The sequence below is a fragment of the Scyliorhinus canicula genome, chromosome 20 (genome assembly GCF_902713615.1).
Source record: "Scyliorhinus canicula chromosome 20, sScyCan1.1, whole genome shotgun sequence".
Taxonomy (NCBI): Eukaryota; Metazoa; Chordata; class Chondrichthyes; order Carcharhiniformes; family Scyliorhinidae; genus Scyliorhinus; species Scyliorhinus canicula.
Window position 1 is genome coordinate 1,455,048 of NC_052165.1, and position 19,688 is coordinate 1,474,735.

General features: G+C 52.5%; 2 protein-coding genes and 1 non-coding gene across 4 annotated transcripts in view; 2 read left to right on the forward strand and 1 right to left on the reverse strand.

The window, feature by feature from the left end:
* The window catches only part of LOC119955264 (proline-rich protein 36-like), a 36,032-nt gene extending 26,528 nt beyond the window's left edge, over window positions 1-9,504 (reverse strand). The window contains exon 1 of the mRNA XM_038781315.1: window positions 9,396-9,504. Within this exon, the coding sequence (XP_038637243.1) occupies window positions 9,396-9,450 (55 nt within the window). The 5' untranslated portion in view covers window positions 9,451-9,504. The remainder of the gene's footprint in view (window positions 1-9,395) is intronic.
* Window positions 1-19,688, forward strand: part of LOC119955312 — a 198,889-nt gene that overhangs the window by 54,467 nt on the left and 124,734 nt on the right. The window lies entirely within an intron of this gene.
* On the forward strand, window positions 11,404-11,591 carry LOC119955343. The gene has a single exon (XR_005458444.1). It is a non-coding gene; the product is annotated as a U2 spliceosomal RNA (small nuclear RNA).

Sequence of the window (19,688 nt, forward strand, 5' to 3'; positions counted from 1 at the left end):
CGGGGGACACGCCGATCGGCGGGGCGCGATTCGCGCTCCCGCCGATTCCCGGGTGGCGGAGAATTCTGGCCATGGTGGGGGGGGGGGATTTATGCCGCCCCGGGCGATTCCCAGACCCTACGGGGGGTCGGAGAATTCCGCCTCTCTGGCCTTGAATGGCCCTGTCCCAGTTCCACACATTACGGTGGGTTCAACCCAGTGTAATTGCCGGAATTTCACTGCCAGGGTTTTTCTGACTCATTCGGAATAACACTTAGTTGAAAAAGACGTTTTGAAATGCGGCCATTAGCTTTTCTTTAAAAAAAATTGAGCAACAATAAACGGACATTGAAAAAGGTGGAATGTGTGAGTTGGGTAGACAGGTGGTGCTGAAGCAGACTGGGCAACATTTGTTCAGGTTGCAAGGTCTGGCTTCAATTTATCAGGTCATAGATCTGAAAAAACCCATCCTAACCAAACTGGAGACACCCTCCAACAAAAACATTAATATCAGAAAACGCAACATCATTGGGGGGGGGATTCTCTGATAATGGGGCTCCGTTCCCACGCCGGCAGGAAAACAGGCGCCAACAACTCCAGCCTCAACGGCCCCCCAATGTTAGGAATTCCCACCTTTCCGGGGGATAGGTTGCCGCCGGAGTCGTTCCCGCTGCTCCAGCTGGGAAGGGTTGGTGCGAGTTCGCACATGCACGGACCGGCTGGCGTATTTCCGCGCATGCATGGGGATCTCTTCTCCGCGGCGGCCCCCGGGCAATATGGCCCAGCGCGGAGGAAAGAAGGCCCCCACGGACACAGCCTGCCAACAGGATTGATAGGCCCCGATGGCGGGCCAGGCCACAGTGAGGGCTCCCCCCCCCCGGGGTCGGATACCCCCCGCACCCCCCCTCCCAGGACTGCCCTTGTAAACATACCTGTCAGGTCCCGCTGTGCGTGAGTTGAGTAATTCACGCCGTTGTGACTGGCCAAAACTGGACGGCCACTCGGCCCATCTGGGCTCGGAAAATCGCCGTGGGGGGGGCTGTCAATGGCCCCCGGCCGGCGTGGCGGGAATCCTGCCGGCCCCCCAAAAACGGTGCCGGAGAATAGGGTAGCCGGTGTCGGGGCTGCGGGGTGAGATTCGGGCCTCCACCCGGGGATTCTCCCACCCGGCGCAGGGTCGGAGAATCCCGGCCCATATTTTCATTCAATCACTGCTGTCTAATGTCATGAACGTTTTAACATGTTATAAACCCAATCCTGACCATTTTCTTTTACTTTTCTGTCCTTTAACCATTCCCTATTTCCGCCAGTTTGGAGAATCCCCGGAGAGAGGTGTGAACATAAGAACATAAGAACTAGGAGCAGGAGTAGGCCATCTGGCCCCTCGAGCCTGCTCCGCCATTCAATGAGATCATGGCTGATCTTTTGTGGACTCAGCTCCATTTTCCGGCCCGAACACCATAACCCTTAATCCCTTTATTCTTCAAAAAACTATCTATCTTTACCTTAAAAACATGTAATGAAGGAGCCTCAACTGCTTCACTGGGCAAGGAATTCCATAGATTCACAACCCTTTGGGTGAAGAAGTTCCTCCTAAACTCAGTTCTAAATCTACTTCCCCTTATTTTGAGGCTATGCCCCCTAGTTCTGCTGTCACCCGCCAGTGGAAACAACCTGCCCGCATCTATCCTATCTATTCCCTTCATAATTTTAAATGTTTCTATAAGATCCCCCCTCATCCTTCTAAATTCCAACGAGTACAGTCCCAGTCTACTCAACCTCTCCTCATAATCCAACCCCTTCAGCTCTGGGATTAACCTAGTGAATCTCCTCTGCACACCCTCCAGCGCCAGTACGTCCTTTCTCAAGTAAGGAGACCAAAACTGAACACAATACTCCAGGTGTGGCCGCACTAACACCTTATACAATTGCAACATAACCTCCCTAGTCTTAAACTCCATCCCTCTAGCAATGAAGGACAAAATTCCATTTGCCTTCTTAATCACCTGTTGCACTTGTAAACCAACCTTCTGTGACTCATGCACTAGCACACCCAAGTCTCTCTGAACAGCGGCATGCTTTAATATTTTATCGTTTAAATAATAATCCCGTTTGCTGTTATTCCTACCAAAATGGATAACCTCACATTTGTCAACATTGTATTCCATCTGCCAGACCCGAGCCCATTCACTTAACCTATCCAAATCCCTCTGCAGACTTCCAGTATCCTCTGCACTTTTCGCTTTACCACTCATCTTAGTGTCATCTGCAAACTTGGACACATCCGGCATGTGGGAGAATGGGTGTGGGGGGAGGGGTATGTTGGGAGAGGGGTATGGGGGGAGGGGTGTGGGGGGAGTGGTGTTGGGGGAGAGGTGTGGGATGTGGGGGAGGGGTGTGGGGGAATGGGTGTGGGGAGGGGTGTGGGGGAGGTGGGGAGGGGTGTTGGGGGAATGGGTGTGGGGGGGGGTGTGTTGGGGGAGGGGTATGGGGGAGGGGTGTGGGGGGAGTGGTGTGGGGGGAGAGGTGTGGGATGTGGGGGAGGGGTATGGGGGGAGGGGTGTGGGGGGAGGGGTGTGTTGGGGGAGGGGTATGGGGGGAGGGGTGTTGGGGGAGAGGTGTGGGATATGGGGGAGGGGTGTGGGGAGGGGTGTGGGTGAGGTGGGGAGGGGTGTGTGGGGCGGTGTGGGGGTACGGTGTGGGGGGAGGGCTGTGGGGGGAGGGGTGTGGGTGGGGTGTGGGTGGAGGGGTGAGGGGGAGGTGGGGAGGGGTGTGTGGGGTGGTGTGGCGGTTGGGGTGTGGGGGTGGGGTGTGAGGGGAGCAGTGTTGGTGGAGGGGTGTGGGGGTAGGGGTGTGGGGGATGTGTGGGGGGATGGGTGTGGGGGAGGTGGGGAGGGGTGTGTGGGGCGGTGCGGGGGTTCGGGTGTGGGGAGAGGGCTGTGGGGGGACGGGTGTGTGGGGCGGTGTGGGGTTTGGGGTGTGGGGGAGGGGTGTTGGGGAGGTGGGGAGGGGTGTGTGGGATGGTGTGGCGGTTGGGGTGTGGAGGGAGCAGTGTTGGTGGAGGGGTGTGGGGGTAGGGGTGTGGGGGAGGTGGGGAGGGGTGTGGGGGTTGGGTTGTGGGGGGAGGGGTGTGGGGGGAGTGGTGTGGGGCAGGGGGGCAGGGGTGTGTGGGGAGCAGTGTGGGGGAGAAGGTGTGGTAGTGCTGCCCCTTTAAGGGGGCGGGCCTGGCGAGCCCACATGACCAGCTCTGGGCCAATTACACAGGAGCAGGCAAACCCTGGCCAATAGCGGGTGGGTGCAGGGCGATGAAAGCAGTGGCCGTGCAGTCTGGACCCTGGGGCTGAAGAGACAAGACCCATCCTGTGGTGTTCTGTACATTTACCAGCCTTTTGTTGAAAGATGTGCTGTTAGGTGAATTGGACAGTCTGAATTGTCCCTCTGTGTACCCGAACAGGCACCGAAATGTGGCAACTAGCGGCTTTTCGCAGTAACTTCATTGCAATGTTAATGTAAGCCTACTTGTGACACTAACAATTGTTATGATTGTAAACCACTTTGTTATTGCTGGAATCCTCCAGAGTGGCACCTGAGAGACCCTGCAGCTTCAGAGAAGGTTCAGACTGGTTTCAGGGCAAGGCAGTAACCACAAGGCTGGCTCAACAACAAGGTGCCCCCTCAGCCTTCAATCAAAAAGCACAAAACCCCACTCAGGAAGGAAGGAGGGAGAGGAGAAGTGGAGGGGGCAGTAGAGGAGAGATGGCGAGAAGAGAATTGAGTGTCAGGACATCAGGAGGTGACGAGGTCCAGGGAGAGAGGAGGCGGAGGGCTGAAGGTACGGAGAGAGGTGGAGGAAGAAGGAGAGAGAAAAGGAGAAGTGGTGATGGCGGAGGCAGGAAACAAGCAGTAGATTTTCCTGCCAAATCTTTTTATGATGGTGAAGTTGAGCGATAAATATTAGTTCAGACACTGCTGGAGCCATCTACTCTTATTCAAATATTTTCAAGGATCTTTCACATTTACCTGAGCAGAATGAAACCTCCCTTTGTCATCACACAGCAGCTCCAGCAGTGTAGCACTCCCTCTGTACTGCACCAGCAGCTCCAGCAGTGTAGCACTCCCTCTGTAACTACACCAGCAGCTCCAGCAGTGTAGCACTCCCTCTGTACTGCACCAGCAGCTCCAGCAGTGTAGCACTCCCTCTGTACTACACCAGCAGCTCCAGCAGTGTAGCACTCCCTCTGTACTGCACCAGCAGCTCCAGCAGTGTAGCACTCCCTCTGTACTGCTCCAGCAGTGTAGCACTCCCTCTGTACTGCACCAGCAGCTCCAGCAGTGTAGCAGTCCCTCTGTACTGCACCAGCAGCTCCAGCAGTGTAGCAGTCCCTCTGTAACTACACCAGCAGCTCCAGCAGTGTAGCAGTCCCTCTGTACTACACCAGCAGCTCCAGCAGTGTAGCAGTCCCTCTGTGCTACACCAGCAGCTCCAGCAGTGTAGCACTGCCTCTGTACTGCACCAGCAGCTCCAGCAGTGTAGCAGTCCCTCTGTACTACACCAGCAGCTCCAGCAGTGTAGCACTCCCTCTGTACTGCACCAGCAGCTCCAGCAGTGTAGCACTCCCTCTGTACTACACCAGCAGCTCCAGCAGTGTAGCACTCCCTCTGTACTGCACCAGCAGCTCCAGCAGTGTAGCAGTCCCTCTGTACTACACCAGCAGCTCCAGCAGTGTAGCAGTCCCTCTGTACTACACCAGCAGCTCCAGCAGTGTAGCACTCCCTCTGTACTACACCAGCAGCTCCAGCAGTGTAGCAGTCCCTCTGTACTACACCAGCAGCTCCAGCAGTGTAGCAGTCCCTCTGTACTACACCAGCAGCTCCAGCAGTGTAGCAGTCCCTCTGTACTACACCAGCAGCTCCAGCAGTGTAGCACTCCCTCTGTACTGCTCCAGCAGTGTAGCACTCCCTCTGTACTGCACCAGCAGCTCCAGCAGTGTAGCACTCCCTCTGTACTACACCAGCAGCTCCAGCAGTGTAGCACTCCCTCTGTACTACACCAGCAGCTCCAGCAGTGTAGCACTCCCTCTGTACTGCTCCAGCAGTGTAGCACTCCCTCTGTACTGCACCAGCAGCTCCAGCAGTGTAGCACTCCCTCTGTACTGCTCCAGCAGTGTAGCAGTCCCTCTGTACTACACCAGCAGCTCCAGCAGTGTAGCAGTCCCTCTGTACTGCACCAGCAGCTCCAGCAGTGTAGCACTCCCTCTGTACTACACCAGCAGCTCCAGCAGTGTAGCACTCCCTCTGTACTACACCAGCAGCTCCAGCAGTGTAGCACTCCCTCTGTACTACACCAGCAGCTCCAGCAGTGTAGCAGTCCCTCTGTACTACACCAGCAGCTCCAGCAGTGTAGCACTCCCTCTGTACTACACCAGCAGCTCCAGCAGTGTAGCACTCCCTCTGTACTACACCAGCAGCTCCAGCAGTGTAGCACTCCCTCTGTACTACACCAGCAGCTCCAGCAGTGTAGCAGTCCCTCTGTACTACACCAGCAGCTCCAGCAGTGTAGCAGTCCCTCTGTACTGCACCAGCAGCTCCAGCAGTGTAGCAGTCCCTCTGTACTACACCAGCAGCTCCAGCAGTGTAGCAGTCCCTCTGTACTACACCAGAGTCAGCCCCGATTAGAGGCTAAATGAAAGAAATTCTGAGCTTTCTGCAGATTTCTAGCATGATCGAGCCATCCACTAATCACTTACTTTAAAGAAGGAAACAACTCTGAACTAGCAGTGGCTACATTTCATCAATGGATAAGGAATACCGGGTGGGAATCTCCCATCGGGTGTCAAAGTGCCGACGGTGGTGTAAAAACGGGAGTGTTTACTCCGGTGTCGGCGCCTGCTCTGAGACCCAATTCTCCGGGCCATAGTGGGGTAGCACGGTGCTGGAGCGGCCCACACCACTACAGCTGCCGATCCCGGCCTGAACCCGGCGCCGCAGGATCCGCGCATGCGCAGTGACCATCTTCCCCGCGCCGGCCCCGATGCCAAATGGAGCAGGGCTACAGGAGCTGGCACGGAGGAAAGGAGGCCCCCCGGCAGAGAGGCCAACCCGCCGATCAGTGGGCCCCGATCGTGGGCCAGGCCACTACGGAGGCCCCCCCACCGGGTCAGACCGCCCCCCCCCCCCGCCCCCCCCCACCCCCGCCCCCAACAGGCCGCCCCCGGACCCTTCGATGCCGAGGTCCCGCCGACTCAGAGGATGTTAGAACAGCGCTGGCGTGACTCGGATTTTTGGTGATTGCCGCTCGGCCCTTCGGGGCTGGAGAATCGGTGCGCCGGCCTGTGCTGGCCCAGGCCGGAGAGTCGGCACATACCCCGACTGGCGCGGCGATGACCACGCCGCTGCCTGATTCTCCGACCTGGCGGGGGGTCGGAGAATTCCGCCCACATTTTCCATATACTTTTATGAGCGACAGACCAAAAATTTCCATAAATGTCCAGACAACCAGCCAATCAGATAAACAGAAAACCAACCAATCAGAACTCACCTATAATATTAATCTGTTAATATTTCTTCAGCAAAATATTTAATTGATACAAATGACAAGAAGGATGTAATAATCTGGTTGGAGAGGATATAATCACTGTGTTTAATGGGTCCATATAGAGTGAGAAAATCCAAAAGGCACTTGATGTAATAAATAAACTTAAATTGAGATTAAATAAGTTACTGTGAAAGGCTGTCTGCCCCCCCCCCCCCCCCCCAAAGGGGCATTAGAGACAGAGCTGCCAGCAGCTACCACACACTGGGTGCTGCCAGGTACTCGCTCCAAACCCCCCCCAATAAATTCCCCAGTTTCTTTTGGAGTATTTACCCTTTCAGATTGATTCCCTGACTTTAGCGGACGTTTGCATCTTCAATAAAACCAGAATGAATGTCCTGTTTGGCCTAAAAGGGGAAGATTTAACAAGAATCCTGCTTAGTCCTTCAAACAGGGTCAGTTTAGTGGGGGGGGGGAGGGGTTATTTTCCCACCCCCTCCTCCTCAGGGTAGAGTTTTTAGGACTGGAGCAAGTGGACCCTGCGCGATTCCAGTGTGACGGGGTTTCTGTGCAATATGCAAAACAACCTGACTGGTCTGAGCACCTTTCCTGGCCAAAGGACCTTCATCTTTAACTACATCTCCCCACCGGTGATGTTTTGCTGCAAACATTAACTCATTGCAATGCATTCAGATTCCTGAAAGCACAGACGGAACTGGTGTTTTATGCTTCTGTAATTGATAACCCGCAATATTCCAGTTAGTGAAGTGAATGAGGGAAGTTGCTGACTGCAGAAGCGGAAAAGCTGAGGTTTAAACAAGCAAGTTATATTAACCAGGTGATACAGCGTGCCAGAATTACAGCCAACTCCTCTGGGATATCCAATTATTCAGCCAAACAAACTACAGACCAAACAAAATATTACTCATATATCTCCTGCCCTGCAAAGTTCATTTGTAAAAGTGCACCTTTTTATATTCAGCGTTATGCAAAAGAGGAGCTTATACTTTGTACAGAATTCTTTTAGAAAATTGCTGTGATGTCCAATTTGTTCATTAACTGCTGTGACTTTGGGCAGGATTCTGTCTGCAGCTTCTCAACGCCACTCTCTGGCTTGAATGGAGGTCAGAAACCTCCACTGTGCAGTAACTGGCCAATTAGTGATCAGAGCGCACAGACAATGAGCAAGGGTGGATGGATTGCCAAAGCTAGAGGGCCAATAGGAAGCCCAACAGTTTGTAAACAGCAGCAGGATTCCAGGGTCAGTCAGTGAGAGAGAGAGGGCGCCCCAAACTGGGAGGCCCAGGGTCAGTCAGTGAGAGAGAGGGCGCCCCAAAGTGAGAGCCAGGGTCAGTCAGTGAGAGAGAGGGCACCCCAAAGTGAGAGCCAGGGTCAGTCAGTGAGAGAGAGGCACCCCAAACTGGGAGCCAGGGTCAGTCAGTGAGAGAGAGGGCACCCCAAACTGGGAGCCAGGGTCAGTCAGTGGGAGAGAGGCACCCCATACTGGGAGCCAGGGTCAGTCAGTGAGAGAGAGGCACCCCAAACTGGGAGCCAGGGTCAGTCAGTGAGAGAGAGAGGGACCCCAAACTGGGAGCCAGGGTCAGTCAGTGAGAGAGAGGCACCCCAAACTGGGAGCCCAGGGTCAGTCAGTGAGAGAGAGAGGGACCCCAAACTGGGAGCCCAGGGTCAGTCAGTGAGAGAGAGGGAGCTGCAAACTGGGAGGCCCAGGGTCAGTCAGTGAGAGAGAGGCACCCCAAACTGGGAGCCCAGGGTCAGTCAGTGAGAGAGAGGCACCCCAAACTGGGAGGCCCAGGGTCAGTCAGTGAGAGAGAGGCACCCCAAACTGGGAGCCAGGGTCAGTCAGTGAGAGAGAGGCACCCCATACTGGGAGGCCCAGGGTCAGTCAGTGGGAGAAAGGGTGCCCCAAACTGGGAGCCAGGGTCAGTCAGTGGGAGAGAGGGCGCCCCAAAGTGGGAGATCCAGCTGTGCTAAGTCTCCACCATTTGGTTTAGTCTGTGGCTTGATTTGGAAGGTTTGGTTTCCTTGTACGTCTGTTTGCTGAGAGCCGCTGGTTTGTTGCACTGAATGGTCCCATTAATATTAACATATGGCTCCTCAAGTGTGAATCGGAAAGGAAATGATTTCTTTTGCCCATTCGTTTGTTCCGTCCATGACACATTCCTGATTACTGTGCAGCTACAATCCCATGCAAATTGGAAGCAACATTGTTCAGGATTTCTGTCCACCGCTTAGCTGCTGTCTAAGGGTGGAGGCTCCCTGTCCCAGGGGTTCCTGGGCTGGTGGCTTGGTTGAAACCTAATGCACTGCAGAGGCTATGCCAAGTGAGTTCAAATGTATTGGCTTCCGCAGTGATGAGTGTGGGCCGCACTGGAAGAAGCCAGAGGAGAAAGTGACCAGTTTTCTTTTACATAAGAGCAGATCGCAACAGCTCCACCCCCAACAGTCCCTCCAACTCTAACACAAAGCACTGAATAGGAAATGGGTATGGGGAAAACAGAAGACTACATCTCAAATGGGGGGGATCTTGTGGTACCTGTGACAGCCTGTTCCATGCAGGTTAGGTAACTTTCCCAGTGACCCTAAATGTCCCAAGAAACTGCGAAGCCCTGAAGTTCAAAATGATATTTATATCCATCCCACCCATTCCCACCCACACTGCACAAGTTTCACACAATTTGCCGTTCAGCTTTCTCAATTTCCTCAAACCCATTTTAGGACAAGACAAGAGAGCTTGTGTAATGGTTCAAAGAGTTAAATGGTTCATAATCGCAACCACTACTTGTTGCTATTAACACACATTATACTTCATCAAAAATTAACACAGAGGAAAATATCATGCTCCCGGATGTCTGAGGGAAATTACCTGTAACATCAATGAAAAGCCTTGCGCTGATCAGGAAAATGATCGCCAATATCATGTCTGTATGATGGAGCTCTTTACTTGCAGCCTAAAAGAAAAATGCTTAAAGTTAATACATTTTAAATGTAATTCATGCAAAGAGAGAGAATTCCCAATTGCATTGCTCTATCTTTCTCCCAGTTGGACACTGTGACAGTTTACATTGGTAATTATATATACACCAGCTTCTGCACCACATTTGCAGCCAAGGAAATCAGATACAATTGGTAGATTAACACTGATGTCAAAATAACTGCAAGCCAGGTTTTGTTTCTTATTGGAACGAGCAGAAAGAGGAGGTGGGGTCGGTGGAGATTCCACAGGATGACACTATCGGTAGTGTATGATTCCAACACTCACAATGTTTCCCAAACCTTTGAATCAGATCATTAATGACTGCCTTTTTCAAATTCGGATCAGGTTGAAAGCTTTGACCCTGGTAACATAAAGGAGGGATGAAGATTTCAGACAAAAGGGCAGCATCGTCAAACAAATGCTTTTAAATTCACTCTGACTCTGATGTCTATCCCCATTTTAGGCATCAGTAACTAGTTAACTATTTAATAGCCTGAGACACTGTGAGCAGAATTCCAGAACAAACTGTTTCTATTGCCCACAGAAGCCATTGATCAGCACATCATGAAACAAAAGTAAGTAATAATTAACCACGATGTGAACACATTTTTGATTTCAAGGTCACTGTCCATGGTCATGTTGGTTTCCGTTGAGCATGTTTAAGCTTCTACTGAAATGTTCCAGGATATTAGGTGAACAGCACTTGCCAACACAAAATACTTTCCTTACAAAGCTGACGGTTCAAATCAAATGCATTGCAGCCAATCATCTCACACCCTGAAAAATGATAGGAAGATACATTGAGAACAATGAAGCAACGTGCAGAAGCTGAAACATGTGCTGGGTTTGATGGGGGGAAGTGGAGAGTGCATTCAGAAAGCAGTGACTAATGAAATATAACAGGGGGCCAGAAATCAGTTAATGTGGATCAGTGTCTTTGGATAGAAAAGGATTACATGAAAATTCGAAAGGATGTAATCGCAGAGTATTTAGAATTACATAACATTGGACCCGATCTACCCATAAGACCATAAGACATAGGAGCAGAATTAAGCCACTCAGCCCATCGAGTCTGCTCTGCCATTCAATCATGGCTGATATTTTCTCATCCCCATTCTCCTGCCTTCTCCCCATAACCCCTAATCCCCTTATTGATCAAGAACCTATCTATCTCTGTCTTAAAGACACTCAGTGATTTAGCCTCCACAGCCTTCTGCGGCAGAGTTCCACAGATTCAGCACCCTCTGGCTGAAGAAATTCCTCCTCAACTCTCTTTTAAAGGATCATCCCTTTAGTCTGAGATTGTGTCCTCTGGTTCTAGTTTTTCCTACAAGTGGAAACATCCTCTCCACGTCCACTCTATCCAGGCCTTGCAGTATCCTGTAAGTTTCCCCTCATCCTTCTAAACTCCAATGAGTACAGACCGAGTCCTCAACTGTTCCTCATACGACAAGCTCTTCATTCCAGGGATCATTCTTGTGAACCTCCTCTGGACCCTTTCCAAGGCCAGCACATCCTTCCTTAGATACAGGGCCCAAAACTGCTCACAATACTCCAAATGGGGTCTGACTAGAGCCTTACAAACCTCAGAAGTACATGCCCTGCTCTTGTATTCTAGCCCTCTCGACGTGAATGCTAACATTGCATTTGCCTTCTTAACTGCCGACTGAGTCTGAACATTAACCTTAAGAGAATCGTGAACAAGGACTCCCAAGTCCCTTTGTGTTATGATTTCCTAAGCATTTCCCCATTTAGAAAATAGTCTATGCCTAAATTCATCCTTCCAAAGTGCATAACCTCGAACTTTTCATCTGCCACTTCATTGCCCACTCTCCTACTTTGCCGAAAATCCTTCTGCAGCCCCCTTGCTTCCTCAATACTACCTGTGCCTCTACAGATCGCTTCTCGGCCTTTTGGCTAAGATCAAGTGTAGTTTCTGTTCTTTTCAGTTTAATATCTGGAACGTCTCTGATCTGGGGATATATCAAATTGATTTTTAGAGTAGGGAAATGGAATAGGGGCTTGCTCCGTCCATTCCACGCATCGACCAGGTATTGCAGTACCTCCTGGAATGGTGCACACCACCCCTTCAAGGGGCTGGTTTAGCACACTGGGCTAAATCGCTGGCTTTGAAAGCAGACCAAGGCAGGCCAGCAGCACGGTTCGATTCCCGTACCAGCCTCCCAGAACAGGTGCCGGAATATGGTGACTAGGGGCTTTTCACAGTAACTTCATTGAAGCCTACTTGTGACAATAAGCGATTTTCATTTCAGATCTTGTATCATCTGCAAACTTAGCAACAGTGCCCTCAGTTCCTCCTTCCAGATCATTAATGTATGTATTCAGTCATCTCCTCCTAAATAGGGCAACTTCCCCACCACAGAAGTCAAGCTAACTGGTCTATAGTTTCCTACTTTTTGAATAGGGGAGTTACATTAGCGTGTTTCCAATCCACCGGGACCGTTCCAGAATCCAGGAAATTTTGAAATATCTTAACCAGTGCATCCACTTTCTCTGCTTCCATTCCTTGCCAACTCGAGGGTGCAAGCCATCAGGTCCCAGAGACATATTGCCTGTAGGTGGCCCAGTGGTTAGCACTGCTGCCTCACAGCTCCAATTCCAGACTCGCGTGACTGCCTGTGCGGAGTTTGCACGTTCTCCCCGTGTCTGCATGGGTTTCCTCCGGGTGCTCCGGTTTCCTCCCACAGTCCAAAGATGTCCAGGTTAGGTGGATTAGCCATGCTAAATTGTCCCTTAGTGTCCATAAATTAAGTGGGGTTACTGGGTTGCGGGGATAGGGTGGAGACGTGGGCTTAGGTAGGGTGCTCTTTCCAAGGGCCGGTGTAGACACGATGGGCTGAATGGCCTCCTTCTGCACTGTAAGTTCTATGTTTATAGTCCATTAGTTTATTCAATCCCTTCTCCCTACTGATGGTTATTGCATTAAGTTCCTCGGCATTAACTGCTTCCACCTGTGCTGTGGACGTTGGGGATGCAGCAAAGATGTCGCAGCTGCTGGGTGAAGAAGTTTCAGGTTTAGTTGCACAGTGTGGCACAGGTGATAATCATTTGTACATAATGTTCATCTCTGTAAATAAACTGGCTCTAAATTCACCCTGTCTATGGCTGTGATCAGCTGTGTTCCTGCTCGATGCCCTGGAGATCTTATTGCCATCTGAGTGCAGTCAATGGCATCCCAGCACCTGTGAAAAACACAAATCTGTGCAAATGCCAATTCTCTTTCGTCCCTGCTGTGTGCCAAGCCCTCTTGTCCATGACAGCCTTGGCAAGTGTCCGCTGGAGGGCTAGGATCTGGGGGACCTGGGCTGCATTTGGGGTGCAATCCTCCAGCTGATCCTCCTCCCTATTTGGTGGCTGAGGGATCTGGCTGCCACGTTGATGGGAAGAAGCAGCTGGAGTGAGCTCAAGATGCCCCCCCCCCCCCCCCCTGGCAGTGACACTGATGGATGGCAGCAACAGCCTCAGCCATGGCTTACAGCCTGAAGGACCAATGTCCAGAGTTGGCCTCAGTGCGTTGGTCTGTCGGCGCTACTACGCCAGTGTGCAGGGCAGACTCTTCCATTGTGCCTTGAAATTGAAGAATGTGACAGACGTCCGTGACTGATTATCCCCAGCTTGTCTTTGCAGCTTCAGCAACTCAGGCATAATCGAGTCCCAAAGGTTCCTCATCTGAATCAGACTCAGCAGATTCCAGGCTTCCAGCAACCCTCCGAGTGCTGGTGACCCTGGGGTGACCCTGGGGTGACCTTGCCTCTGGAGGGTGTGGCTGAGCACTGTGCCACATCTATTTCAGGGTTTGTCAATCCTATGTGGCTGTCAGGGGCAGCACGGTAGCATTGTGGATAGCACAATCGCTTCACAGCTCCAGGGTCCCAGGTTCGATTCCCGGCTGGGTCACTGTCTGTGTGGAGTCTGCACGTCCTCCCCGTGTGTGCGTGGGTTTCCTCCGGGTGCTCCGGTTTCCTCCCACAGTCCAAAGATGTGCAGATTAGGTGGATTGGCCATGATAAATTGCTCTTAGTGTTCAAAATTGCCCTTAGTGTTGGGTGGGGTTGCTGGGTTATGGGGATGGGGTGGAGGTGTTGACCTTGGGTAGGGTGCTCTTTCCAAGAGCCAGTGCAGACTCGATGGGCCGAATGGCCTCCTTCTGCACTGTAAATTCTATGAAAAAAATTCTATGAATTGAGTTGAGGGCCTGGCTGGTGGAACCCTCGGCTGCTCCTAGATCAGACAATCCCGATAGTGCAGAAGGAGGCCATTTGGCCCATTGAGTCTGTACCAACCCTCTGAAAGAAGACCCAGCACAGCCCACTCCCCTGCCCTATCCCCGTAACCCGACCTACCTTTTGGACACTGAGGGCAATTTATCATGGCCAATCCACCTAACCTGCACATCGTTGGACTGTGGGAGGAAACCCACGCAGACACAGGAAGAACGCGCAGACTCCGCACAGACAGTGACCAGGCAGGGAATTGAACCTGGGACCCTGGCGCTGTGAGGCAGTAGTGCCAATCTCTGTGCTGCCATGAGGCAGCAGTGCTAACCACTGTGCCACTGTGCCGCCCAGGTGCGCCAGTGAAAGAAAGGAGAGGTGATTAGTACATGGCAGGGCCTGGGAACAGAACCATCATTTAGAGGGTGATAGTCTGATGGATGTTGCAGTGCTGGATCCTCACTTGGGTGAGTGCTGCCAATGTCACCATCAGCAGAGAAATGGTCTACATCCCACCCGGCCACATGAATGGCTCTCTCCTCAAAATCTGGGAGGACCTTGCGTTCTGGCGTCCCTCCAGCTGTATGGGATTTCTCCCACTTATTAGAACATAGAACATAGAACAGTACAGCACAGAACAGGCCCTTCGGCCCTCGATGTTGTGCCGAGCAATGATCACCCTACTCAAACCCACATATCCACCCTATACCCGTAACCCAACAACCCCCCCCCCCCCCTTAACCTTACTTTTTAGGACACTACGGGCAATTTAGCATGTCCAATCCACCTAACCCGCACATCTTTGGACTGTGGGAGGAAACCGGAGCACCCGGAGGAAACCCACGCACACACGGGGAGGACGTGCAGACTCCGCACAGACAGTGACCCAGCCGGGAATCGAACCTGGGACCCTGGAGCTGTGAAGCATTTATGCTAACCACCATGCTACCGTGCTGCCCCTATTGTGATACTTGTTCTGAATGAAGACAGAGAGAGAGAGAGACTGTCAGCAGGACATATGCCAGGGCAGACAATGTAGATGCCAGACATGTGTGGATGGTGAGTGGGACCAGGGAGATGATGAGAACATGACCAACAGGGGAGATGAAGGTGCGTGTGGGAGGGTTAATGATGGTGTCCCTTGTGCTCCCTTTAGATGTGTGATCTGTTTGTGAGGTGTGAGGTACAAGGACCCTGGCAGTACAGAGGAGATCATTCATCAGATTGTGGCACTGGGTGGCTGCCCTCTTCCGCAGGGCGTTGGCATGGACCACCATTGCCACCATTGCCACCACTGCCACCATTGCCACCACTGCCACCATTGCCACCGCTATCCCACAGGATGGATGGTCTCAGAAATCAGCACAATTCAATGTCACGTGGGGAAAGTGGTGTTGAGTCCAATAGCAACAATGACGTTTTTACCTGTCTTACTGTGCGGCACTCAGTAAACCATTGGCCGGCACCGGTTCCACAATACCACTGATGGACATGGTTCGGGCGCCATGGTGGAATGGCGCCCATGGTGGAACAATGCCCATGGTGGAACGATGCCCATGGTGGAACGCTGCCCATGGTGGAACGATGCCCATGGTGGAACGCTGCCCATGGTGGAACGCTGCCCATGGTGGAACGCTGCCCATGGTGGAACGCCGCCCATGGTGGAACAATGCCCATGGTGGAACGATGCCCATGGTGGAACGCTGCCCATGGTGGAATGATGCCCATGGTGGAACAATGCCCATGGTGGAACGCCGCCCATGGTGGAACAATGCCCATGGTGGAACGATGCCCATGGTGGAATGATGCCCATGGTGGAACGCTGTCCATGGTGGAACGCTGTCCATGGTGGAACGCTGCCCCTGGTGGAACGATGCCCATGGTGGAATGATGCCCATGGTGGAACAATGCCCATGGTGGAACGGTGCCCATGGTGGAATGATGCCCATGGTGGAACGCTGCCCATGGTGGAACGCCGCCCATGGTGGAACGATGCCCATGGTGGAATGATGCCCATGGTGGAACGCCGCCCATGGTGGAACGCTGTCCATGGTGGAACGCTGCCCCTGGTGGAACGATGCCCATGGTGGAATGATGCCCATGGTGGAACGCTGCCCATGGTGGAGCGCTGCCCATGGTGGAACGCTGCCCATGGTGGAACGATGCCCATGGTGGAATGATGCCCATGGTGGAATGATGCCCATGGTGGAACAATGCCCATGGTGGAGCGCTGCCCATGGTGGAACGATGCCCATGGTGGAACAATGCCCATGGTGGAACGCCGCCCATGGTGGAACGCCGCCCATGGTGGAACGCTGCCCATGGTGGAACGCCGCCCATGGTGGAATGATGCCCATGGTGGAACGATGCCCATGGTGGAACGCCGCCCATGGTGGAACGCTGCCCATGGTGGAACGCTGCCCATGGTGGAACGATGCCCATGGTGGAACGATGCCCATGGTGGAACGCTGCCCATGGTGGAACGCTGCCCATGGTGGAACGATGCCCATGGTGGAACGCTGCCCATGGTGGAACGCTGCCCATGGTGGAACGCTGCCCATGGTGGAACGCTGCCCATGGTGGAATGATGCCCATGGTGGAACGATGCCCATGGTGGAACGATGCCCATGGTGGAACGATGCCCATGGTGGAACGCTGCCCATGGTGGAACGCCGCCCCTGTGCACAGCTAAGGTGGGATTCTCCGCTCGCCGACGCTGAAATCCCGTTTGGTGATCGGCCGGAGAATCCCCGTTTGCGCCGGAATCAGGGGAGGCGCGCATTTGCGATGCTCCACCCCCTCAACGGGGTATTCGAAGAGTACGCCACACAACATCGGGACGACCTCAGGACGTCACCTGAGGACCTCCCCTGATGCTCCGCCCCCGATGGGCCGAGTTCCCAATGGCATGGAACACTCATCCTTTTTACTTCATGAATCTGGTGCGGCGGCTGCAGACGGAGTCCAGCGCCACCGCCGTCCGGGGGGAGGGGGGGGGGGTCAACTGCTCCCCAGGCGGATTGGGGGAGGGGTCTTTGGCAGGAGGCAGTGGGCACTGCCGGGGGAGGGGGATCCAGGGATGGAGAGCCTGGTCATCGTGGGGCATTTTTTGGCAGGCCGGGTCCACATGTGGCCGCCGCCATTTGCATGCGTGGCCAGGGACCCGGCAATTCTCCCCCTGTATCCACAGGTAAAGCCGGGGCTTTACGCTGTGTGCCTGCTCGCCCCCACTAGGTGGAGGATCAGTGCAGCTTTTGCGCCGTTTTCTCTGGCAGAGAACGGCATTGTTCCCACGATCGGACAATCCAGTCCATCAAACCTGAGGAAGCTGTGAGGAAGTTATGGCTGCTGGATGCAGGAGTCATTTAGCACCCATATTAACAGATGCCTCCCTCGCGCGCCGGAAGATTTAACTCAAGAGCGGACTATATGGTCAATGGAAGGGTCCTGGGGAAAATTGATGTACAGAAAGATCTGGGAGTTCAGGTCCATTGTACCCTGAAGGTGGCAACACAAGTCGATAGAGTGGTCAAGAAGGCATACAGCATGCTTGCCTTCATCGGACGGGGTATTGAGTACAAGAGTCGGCAGGTCATGTTACCGTTGGATATGACTTTGGTTAGGCCACATTTGGAATACTGCGTGCAGTTCTGGTCGCCACATTACCAGAAATGAAATGAAATGAAAAATGAAATGAAAATTGCTTATTGTCACGAGTAGGCTTCAATTAAGTTACTGTGAAAAGCCCCTAGTCGCCACATTCCGGCACCTGTCCGGGGAGGCTGGTACGGGGATTGAACCGTGCTGCTGGCCTGCTTGGTCTGCTTTAAAAGCCAGTGATTTAGTCCAGTGTGCTAAACCAGCCCCTCAGGATGTGGATGCCTTGGAGAAGGTGCAGAGGAGGTTCACCAGGATGTTGCCTGGTATGGAGGGTGCTAGCTATGAAGAAAGGTTGAGTAGATTAGGATTGTTTTCATTGGAAAGATGGAGGTTGAGGGGAGACCTGATTGAGGTCTACAAAATTATGAGAGGTATGGACAGGGTGGATAGCAACAAGCCTTTTCCAAGAGTGGGGGTGTCAGTTACAAGGTGTCACGATTTCAAGGTGAGAGGGGAAAAGTTTAAGGGAGATGTGCGTGGGAAGTTTTTTACGCAGAGGGTGGTGGGTGCCTGGAATGCTTTGCCAGTGGAGGTGGTAGAGGCGGGCACAATAGCATCCTTTAAGATGCATCTGGACAGATATATGAACGGGTGGGGACAGAGAGAAGTATAGGCGACAGGTTTAGATAACGGATCTGGATCGGCGCAGGCTGGGAGGGCCGAAGGGCCATTTCCTGTGCTGTAATTTTCTTTGTTCCTTGTTCTTTGCTGGACACAGTGGCAGCCGGCTGTGATATACTCTACCCATGCTCTGGCTGGAGACCTACATTAAGATGACGAATAGTTTCAGCACCATTTGTGCCTCCTCTGATACTGATGCAGTCCGTCTCCATATGTTGCAAGATCCAAGCTTGGACAAATGATCAGTAATGGGGTGGCATGGTAGCACAGTGGTTAGCACAGCTGCCTCACAGCACCAAGGTCCCGGGTTTGATTCCCGGCTTGGGTCACTGTCTGTGCAGTGTCTGTGTGTTCTCCCCGTGTCTGCGTGGGTTTCCTTACACAGTCCAAAGATGTGCAGGTTAGGTGGATTGGCCATGCTGAATTGCCCTTAGTGTCCAAAATTGCCCTTAGTGTTGGGTGGGGTTCCTGGGTTACAGGGATAGGGTGGAGGTGTGGGCTTGGGTAGGATTCTCTTTCCAAGGGCTGGTGCAGATTCGATGGGCCGAATGGCCTCCTTCTGCACTGTAAATTCTATGAACATTTACCACACAAGTGCAAAGCAATGACCATCTCACACCAGAGCAAATCTAACCATCTCCCTTGACAATCAATGGCCTTACCATCGCTGAACACCACCCTTCCTTCCACCAACAACCCACTATCTGTGGGATGCCATTAGTTATAAATTGGCCATTGGACCAGCTATATAGATATGGTGGCTATAAGAGCAGATACAAGACTGGGTGTCCCATTGCGAATAATTCACCTCCTGACTCTCCAAAGTCTTTCCACCTTCTACAGGACACAAGTCAGGAGTACAATGGAATACTCACCACTTGCCTGGATGAGTGTAGTTACAATGAAGATTGGGCAAAGCAATTGGCACTCCATTCCCGTGCTTAAACATTCACTCCCTCCACTATTGCACAGTCTCAGCTGTGTGTGTATCATCTACATGATGCACTAAAGTACCTTCAAAACCCACGACCCCTGCCAACTAGATGGACTTTGGTAACAGATACCTGGGAACCCCACCATCTAGAGGTTCCAGTCCAAGTCACCAACTATCCTGACTTGCATCTATATCACCGTTCCTTCACTGTCGCTGTGTCAGAACCCTGGCTCCCTCTCCTGAACAATACTCTGGGTTACCGGCACCACATGGATTGCATCAGCTTAAAATGGTGGGACACCATCAAGGGTGATTAAGGATGGGCAATAAATCCTGGTTGATCCAGGACACCAACATGCTGTGAATGGACATTTTTAAAAAAATCTGCTGTAGACAGTGTTTTCCCTTGTCACCCTCCAAATTGCTTTATCTTCAAAGGGCCAATGTTCTAGAGGCCACAGAGGGAATAAAATGTTCCATCACTTTCTGGGGTGAATTGGAATTTGCAATGGAACCATAGGGGCTTTGTCCCATATGTGGCACATCCAGGTAGGCACAAGATTATGTCATGGGAAAGATTCTGGGGTGTGTCACAGACTCCTCAAGCTCCCATAGATTCCACCAATTGCACTCTGCCTATTGAGAGCTCAGTAAGAAGTCTTACAACACCAGGTTAAAGTCCAACAGGTTTGATTCAAACACGAGCTTTCGGAGCACTGCTCCTTCCTCAGG